Source organism: Etheostoma spectabile, chromosome 2 (genome assembly GCF_008692095.1).
Source record: "Etheostoma spectabile isolate EspeVRDwgs_2016 chromosome 2, UIUC_Espe_1.0, whole genome shotgun sequence".
Classification (NCBI taxonomy): Eukaryota; Metazoa; Chordata; class Actinopteri; order Perciformes; family Percidae; genus Etheostoma; species Etheostoma spectabile.
The window spans coordinates 27,398,854-27,407,947 of record NC_045734.1 but is presented as its reverse complement, the minus strand read 5'-3'; the positions used below and the strand labels follow the sequence as shown (position 1 = coordinate 27,407,947).

The 9,094-nt window shown below is 40.7% G+C and overlaps 2 protein-coding genes across 4 annotated transcripts in view; both read left to right on the top strand.

Moving 5' to 3' along the window:
• The window catches only part of glra3 (glycine receptor, alpha 3), a 75,949-nt gene extending 69,376 nt beyond the window's left edge, over window positions 1-6,573 (top strand). The window contains exons 9-11 of one of the 3 annotated variants that reach the window (XR_004335709.1): window positions 625-756; window positions 1,850-2,813; window positions 3,240-6,573. Coding sequence is in view for 2 of the 3 variants with exons in the window: in XM_032540104.1 (XP_032395995.1) it covers window positions 625-756; window positions 1,850-2,140 (423 nt within the window). In the remaining variant the exon portion in view is untranslated. Of the gene's footprint in view, window positions 1-624; window positions 757-1,849 lie in introns of all 3 variants that reach the window. The other 2 variants (XM_032540104.1, XM_032540117.1) reach the window with 2 other exon arrangements.
• LOC116704548 (15-hydroxyprostaglandin dehydrogenase [NAD(+)]-like) overlaps window positions 5,629-9,094 on the top strand; it is a 26,350-nt gene continuing 22,884 nt past the window's right edge. Inside the window, 1 exon segment of the mRNA XM_032540129.1 lies at window positions 5,629-5,640. The gene's annotated coding sequence lies outside the window, so the exon portion shown is untranslated.

The following is a 9,094-nucleotide window of genomic DNA, read 5'->3' as shown; positions in this document are numbered from 1 at the left end:
TGTCTCATGTACCCTGCAGGGTTCTGAGGATAGCCCACAGTGTTATTGCTACATAACTTCCTGATTTCCCAAACTACGCAGCTGCCCGTGTCCCAAAACACAGACGGTGCCTGCCTCAACAGAGCTTCAAAAGAATTAATTGTATTAAAAGGATTTTGCATTAACTCTGTATTCATTTTGACAGCCCAAATACATACATCCTTTCTCTCCATGTACAGAATAATGATCTAGCCTAAAACTGTGAATTACCTCAGTTTAAATGGTTGTGAAACTAGTCAGAGGTAAAATCTCACCTTCATAGAAAGTAATGGATTTATTTATTGATGTAACATCTGTACTGATCTGACTACAATTTGTGAACACAAGTCATTGTATGACTGAATTAATTTTGAGGAATTTATCATAAAAATGGGTTTAAACAACTCTAGCAATGAGTAAAGAGCCCATGCAAAAGAGCTTCAGTCTGGTCTGAATCCTCCTGTCAACATAAATCAGTTATTTTATTATTTTTACACATTGGTTGACTGAATGACTGGCTGTCCCGGCCCTCTTGTTGGATGCTTTTTGTTTTTTGTCCTTTTGGTTTGTGTGTGTTGATGCTGGTGTGCATGCTGTCGACTGTAGAGCAGTGGAGCTGCAGTCGATCCACAGGAGCTCGCTGATTCCCTTCATCGTGTTAATGTTGACCACAGCCTCAAACCAGCAGAGCCTCCTAATGGATCTCTGAACAACATCTGCACCAACAGCCACAGCAGGGTAACTAACATCTGCACCAACAACCACAGCATGGTAACTAACATCTGCACCGACAGCCACAGCAGGGTAACTAACATCCGCACCGACAACCACAGCAGGGTAACTAACATCTGCACCAACAACCACAGCAGGGTAACTAACATCTGCAGCAGCAACCGGCAAACCCCAGCATGGTACCTAACATCTGCACCAACAGCCACAGCAGGGTAACTAACATCGCACCCACACCACACGCGGTACTAACATCTGTCACCGACGCCACATGTAACTAACATCTGCACACCACACCCCGCAGGGTACTAACATCTGCACACAACAAAAAACAACCACAGCAGGTAACTAACATCTGCAACCAACAGCCACAGAGGGTACTAACATCTGCACCAACAACCACAGCAGGGTAACTAACATCTGCACCAACAGCCACAGCAGGTATGACCTGTTACCTTTCAATGACTTGTGTGTGTGTGTGTGTTGTGTTGTGTGTGTGTGTGTGTGTGTGTGTGTGTGTGTGTGTGTGTTGTGATGATTCAAACTTCCTGTAGGTTGAGAGTCACTGGCAGAGCTTTACTGATGTTAAAGCAAGTTTAGGAAATATTCCATAATGGCCAGTTATCAACCTATGAAATTATTTTCATGTGTTGTAAAATAATTGAAAAAAAACACCAGACATGGACAATAAAAACAACATCAAGGAGGACACAGTCCCAGGACTTGTTTCTATTGTGGTCCTTTTGGGAGTTAGACATAGTAGGTGTGTGTGCGCGCGCGTGGCAATAGTGGAGCATGGCCTTAGTTGCATAAAAAATATATAATAAATACAGAAAATACAGAGCATACATTCTAATCCAAATATGTGAACTTAGACTAGTTAGTTTTTAATCTCCTAAAGAATGAATCTACTCTGTAGTGACCATTCCAAGGTGTGTGTGTGTGTGTGTGTGTGTATTATATATATATATATATATATATATATATAACCAATCCAAGGCCAGTGGATATATATTTATATACACGCACACACACATGAACAAAGACAGTCTGTGAAGAAAATAATAAGCTTTATCTGACCTGTTCCTCGTCACTCCAACAGGAAGGGGAAGTACACGAGAGCAGACTGACCTCCACTCCGAGCAAGAGCAAGGACACAAAGGCCAGCTCCAACAATGCTGTTACTGTACTAAACACCCAGAATGCACCTGGAGGAGCAGCAGCAGGCGGAAGGGGGAAAAGCATTGAAGAGATGAGGAAGTTATTCATCGACAGAGCCAAAAAGATTGACACTGTGTCGAGGGCCGGCTTCCCTCTGGCCTTCCTCTTCTTCAACATCTTCTACTGGGTTCTTTATAAGATCCTTCGATATGAAGATGTACTCAAGCAATAGAAAGAAAGAGCATGTGAGCACGCACACACATCCTTCTACCTCTGTTCATACGAGGACACGTCATTAATCACTTCCCCTTCCTTAACCCTGACCTTTAGGAGCTTTCAGGATGACCTGACCTTATCAAAACACTCCTGATTCTCAAGGCGTAAAGCTCTTATTACTTCTCACTTATGATGTAGAAAAGAATCAAGGATGAGCAATTCAAAGAGTACTAACGGCACTGACAGAATGATGAGATTATTTTTCTAAGAGACTGACTCCATGGCTGAAAACCGAGTGGAGGTAATTACTCCATGTGACAGTATCTGGAACAGTATGCAGAACCCTATCCAGCATATGGACACATCCTCTAGTCAAAGAGCCAGTATAAACTGACAAGTTAAAGACAATGTCCCATTAATCATCAGTCTGCTGAGGAATGGAAGAACCCAACAGGTGGTATGACATCGAGATTTAAACCAAACAAATATCTGGTCACATTTACACACTAGATAAGAGAAGCATAGCAGCTACCGTTGGTGGAACTCTTACATTGGAAGTGCTCATGTGTGATGGGACATCAAGTATTTAGTTGACCAATCTGATTCTAGGTGGTCCCTTAGCCTCTAAGTGTGACAGGGATCCTGTCAGAGAGCAAAGCCAGGGTGAAGGCCAATGACCAGGTACTGGGGTCTGAGTGGAGGACAACCAGTTCCTCTGCAACAAACCAAAGGCTAAAACGCTCAGCACCAGTTCCGATTTCATTCAAAGTGTTCCGATCATTGATTAAAACACGGATGTGTTCTTGAGCTTTAGATATCTAAATGTAGCCATAGGTAAAAATTAGGGATGCACCAAAATCCAGGCTTTGGGGTCGGATTCGGCCGAATATTTGGCATTTGGTTTGTTTAAAAGACGATTACCATCAAGATACACAGATTTGCTAAATTTTAAGTTTTCCCCTCACTACCTTTGTTACATAACATTTGTTGGTACATCAGTGACATGTATGCTCTTCTCACGGGATTGTTAGTGTGGTTATCTTCCTGAGGACCGAGAGTGCAGCTCTTAACCATGCCTCTTGGTTTATGGGATGCATGTTACTCAGACAAATGAGCTCTTTAGAGTCTAATAGGTGCCAACCCAAAAGTATGTTACACAGTTTCTGAAACAGCAGCCAGGAACCTGCCTCCGGATTCTCACACAGCTGATCCAGATAATCCAACCTTTTTTTGGCCTTTACTTGTAAGGACAGATGGAAAACAGGACAGTGGAGAGAGAGGAGGAGGACACGCAGCAAAGGGCTCTGCGTTGGACCCAGCCCACCCAGGCCGCACTCCACTGGGTCAAACACTACTCAAAGAATAGGAGCAAAGAGGTATTACGACATGAGGGGAAAAAGATCAGATTCTGGCCTTGTAGATCAGTGGACACTAAAAACAGAAACTGCATTGATATTGCCCTTGAGGAAAAGGATTAAATAAAATGTACATGTAGTAAGGTGTTAAAAGGTAGGCTATTTGCATGTTCTAACTCATTTGAATATGCTACAGTTACTGCCATAGACTGTGAAAAAGAAAAAAAAGTTTACCGCTGCTCCCTCCCACTCACAATTGATTACATTTGGAAATGATCATTGGACCAACGTCATGTCAGTCTTGTATCCTGGTGGTCAATGGTTGGAGCATCATATTTTGTGGCCAATAACTGACAGCATTAATAAATGAACATTAAATTAATACAAGAGACCCCGCCCAACAGAGGACTGCATTGGTGGACATGACCTCTATAATCATTGAGTCTACGACCAAATAGATTTGCAAACTTGCCTTATTTCAGAAAGCAGTCCAACTCTTGGTTAGTCAGCAGAACAAGTCCTCCAGACAACTATGGGCGGGAGATTAAAAAAGGTTTTCTCCACACAGAGTATAAATGTGATCAGCATATTTCATGGAATTTTGTAAAATCTCTTGGAAGTTACACTTCTTCAAACTGGAAAGGGTTCAGTGAGAAATGAGAAATGATGTGTTTGTTAGTCACAAGTTGTTAAGATACTTTGCCATATGATCAATTAACATTACCTTTTCCAGGTTTCTGATGCTAGTGAGGCAATCAGTGTTTTACTTACAACTGCCAAAAACTCCATGTCCCTTTAAGAGCCCTGCACAGTGGTTGTACCGAAGATGCTAGATCCATGTTTCTTTGTGTATACTTTGCTCACATTTGCAGTTCTCCTTTTCTGACACTATTACTGTGAGACATCTGCCCTGACATGGGACTTTTAAGACGTCCAACACTGTGACAGAAACCAAGAAAAACCGGAAAGATAAAGTGGATTGGCTAAGTACTGCACTCCATTGAGAGATGAAATGAAGAACTGAAAGGTCCCAGATACAACATGGGAAGACTACAAGTATGGAGGACTTTCATTAAAAATATTGCAACAGACTGCATCCTTGAAGGATTGTGGAATATCAGGATACACAGGAGAGAACACACGCACACATGCACACGCACACACGGCGCCAGAGATCTTTTGCTGGTGCTATGGGGTTGCTCGACGAAGTTTTGAGTTTCCCAGTACACAGTCACGCTCCCACCTCCGAACGAGAAGGAGACAGAGGTTGTTTTTCATGCACTAAAGTTGCCGATATAACAGCACCATGAAACTCTGATTAGCCCTCCAAACAAAAACATAGACATGCATCCTCACACAGTATTCACACATGCACACATGGTAAAAATGTTTTAATGATAAACATTTTTAGTATCTGTAGTGACTTAATATTTCTAAATGAGCCACGGAACCTGTTTCTAACACGTTTTCAGGGTTAGACATAGGTGAGGGGTGCAGAGGGGGTGCTATGGGAAACCTAGTGGTAGCTAGAGCAACCTCAAGCCCCTCCCTGGGGTTGCCTATGACACACACACACACTCACACTAATTACACACACACAAATTACAGACAAATTACACACTGTTTCGCCCACTTGTGTCTTACAGCTCAACTGCCAATGTTGTTTTTGTCCCCTACGCTTTCAGCCCCACCTTAAACTTCTTACCACACACACACACACACACACACACACACACACACACACACACACACACACACACACACAAACACACCTCAAACGGTTATTCAGCTCTAACACCTCCTGTGACAGATCTAAATTGATTTCCTGTTTACACTGAGAGAAATGCTCTGTGGACATTTCCAGTTGCCCCTTAGATTTACTCACACGGGTTTCACTCACCCACAACCACAGGCTGTTTTCTGCCTGTTCACAAAACCACCTTTTAGAAACCTTATTTGTGTGGACAGTTTCGAAACGATAAAGGCAATGTAAAGTGAATTGTTTCTGTGTCTCTGAGCAGCCCAGTTGCCTGCAAATGGCATTCATATAAAAGAAATGTGGATAAAAACTATTTAAATTAAATTCATTTGCACAAAAAAATGTGTGGAGAATATTAGTGGAGGGGTGAGTTCAGTGAAAGGTTAGTCTGAGAAGGACATTGTGGGTGATGGATGTAAAGTGGCTTGTGTCCCATAAAAGTCAAAATGAGTCTGAAAAGAACTTCCTATACTATATTTTGTACTTCAGAGATCGGATCCTGTCTGAAGCCAAAGTATTGTTGGGTAGTGAAATGTCGACCCTAGAGTACACAGCAGTTCATTGGAATTTCCTTTCTAACTTTCATTCCTGTCAGCTGTACCGTTCAGACTGCAGGGGTCTGCAGAGGGTTCTGTGCTGTAGTTTTCTTTCTACTGAGGCAACCACAAAAGGACTGGTACATACAGTACATTTGCAGTTTTAGCCCATTTCCTACAACCTACATTTCCTACCAAATGTTTCTCAAAGCATGTTGTAGTAATTTAGATTTCCACTTGAATGTTCCACAGTATGACTTGCAGGGTGTTGAAACTTGCTTAATGTCTGCCATATGTCATAGTGATCATAGTAATATGCTGGTCATTGTTTCAGGCCTTTACACATTGATTTACCTTCCTTAGAAAGTCTCAAATACTATGGAAATGTATACACAACGTGTGGGCTAAAATATGCAACATAGTCCTGTGTGAACATTTACACGTCCTGCTGGGTGGCAGAAAAAAGGCACAGTCACTCATACGTAGTTACCTTTTGCATAGTTGGCCCTGAACCAGGATCTGAATGGCATAACAAACAGCCAATGGCTGCACACGTTTTAGATGGGGTCCATCTCATGTTGACCCCCGACTGAGACTGAACTCCCAAACACTGAGCAGTGTTTCCAGTGTCATGCACCAATGAGCATGACCTTAAACTAACACACACGTTTTGGCACGAGCCACACTTTAGTCTTGTTTTACCCTATTTACTATTTCACATGCTCTCCTTATTACTGATGCTATTAAGACAGACCTGGTGTGTTACATTTCTGCGTCTTTGCCCTACCAACCCGCGTGTTAAAAGACAGAAATGACTCGGGTGGTCAGCGCTGCTCCGTCACTGTGCGGCCCATAGAGCAGAAACGCCAGAGCCTCGACCGGCTACTTCCTGTTTGGCGCTCCACTAACTTGAATGGGGATTTGATGGTGGGACATTCCAAAGGTTTTCAGACTGAAAGATCAAATTCTGACAGTGAAAAAAACTAATTTCAAGGGGATTGTGACGCTCAAACAAATGTCTCCACTGATTTACAGACATCTCTTTTTCAATGTACTGCACGTTTGTGGGAAAAAGTATTTTTGGGCCCAGAGGACATCATGTGATCGACCAGGCAGTCATCTGTATGTCAGTAATCATACAAAATTAACATTATCAACAATGAAGCTGGACATGTTTATTGTGATGAATTTAACTTTACATACACTACATTTATTTTGATTGTTAACAGAGTACATTAAATGCAAAAAAACCTATTTCTCCAGCACGCTTTAAAAATGGTTAGCATTAATGATTTCTTCAGAATGGTCAAAAAACACGCAATTTCTGAGGTACTCTAAGAGTTAAATGAATGACGGATCAACTTTCCCATTCAAGGACTCAGTGTTCTACAAACTGAGTTTGTCCATGGCTTCCTGGAAGGATGTTCACTTAGTTTGTTAACATCCAGCCTTCCTTTACAGCAGTGTTTCCCCAAAAAGATTCTCACGAAAACAGCTTCTGGCTGTATCCTTGTGGCTTTCTGTTCTCAAGCTCCTACCACGGATGTAAGTATGTATGTTAAAAATGATTTGCATCTAGATGTTTCAAATTGAATGCACAGCAGTGTCCAAATTTCATGCTACTGCTAGAACCCAGATATACGATAGGCATTACAGCACTTGGTCATAGTATACTTTTACTTAACCCTCATGTTGTCCTTGGGTCAAATTGACCCATTTCCCTTTATCCATGTTCTTTTTAACTTCTCAAAATAACATGATTGATTCAACACAACGCTCTTTGGGGTGATTTTGATGGGTAATTTTGGGGTGTAAAAACAAATGGAAGTGTTTTTGAAATAGTATTGAGTAAAAGTTGACATATTCCAGTCTGTGATTATCATCAACATCCATTCCTTTAATTTTAATCTCAATAATTCCTAATTTCTGCTTCTCTAACTCAAACATTAGGTACAATTTCCTATAAATGAGGTTTATTGACCATATATTCCAAAAATAACTATAAAACTAAAGTTAATAAGTTAGTGTTACGTAGTGTTGAAAACGTCAAAAGAAAGTGAAAAACATGGGAAAAAAGCATCAAAAAAGGACAAAAACATAAAAAAAGTTTATAACATCTATATAAAGCGTAAACAAAAGTGTTGATTTTCAATTTTGACGGAAAGACAACACAAGGGTTAAAAAGAACATTGATATAGGAAAATGGGTCAATTTGACCTGAGGACAACATGAGTGTTAATATACAAGCAATCAATGTACTGTAGCCTACTAGTAGTAAATGGTACAGTACTCTCCTGGAGCTTTCTCCTCATCATCCTTCACAGTATAGTCTTTTCACCCCACTCATGCCCTCAAACCTAAACAACCCTAAATCTACTTTTTTAATCACGGTCCGTTCTATTTAACGGAATGGATGCAGTTGTAAACACGTAGATAATATTTTGAAACAGAACTTCTTAACAACAAATACCGATTAGGGTTAGGAAAAGATCGAGGATTGGCTTAAAATGATGAATGACGTCCAGAACAAAATTAAAAAACATCAATTTAAACGGGTTAATTTTTAGTTTCACACGACCCAAACTCCAAACCACCTGAGTAAAAGTCCTGTGTTTTTTACGATTGAGCAGCCCAACATGTGTACTTATACTGTACATGTGTACTTACACTGTACTTTATCACGCCACTTTCTCGTTTGTTCATGCAATAATTTCTACAGCCACAAGATGTCCCCGCCTAGCAACACACTTAGATATGGGTCCTTTATAAAGGGCTTGACTATTGACCTATACGGTTGTTTTCTGGGTGAGGACTGTGTAATATGGAATCTGGACTCAGCCTGTGCTTATGGATCTGGGAAAAAGCCGAAGACCTTAACATGTGCCCTGATGACATTCATATTGTTCATATCAAAATCAACTTCACAGTCACCATTGTTGCTTACATTTTCAGTGTTCATTGTCTTTAAATTAATTTTCAAGTCCAGATTTGAAATCATAACAAGACCAGAGATGTGAACTTGAGACTTGGTGATTTGAACTCCATTTTGCTGACATGACTTGAAACATCTTTTACACAGGCCTTAGTTTAGACCTTACACCACTATTGAGTTTTATTCAAAGGAGCTTTATTAGCATGGGAGAGAGACGTTTATATTGCCAAAGCATACTGGATGTGAAATTAAAATAAAAAAGTGTAGGTACAGTAAGTAAAGATCTACTAGAATAACAACTTGGGCTGTGATAACTAGCATGCTAGTTAACATTAACATAGGCAGAGGCTAATTACTGCTAACTAACCTGCTAGTTAACATTAGTAAT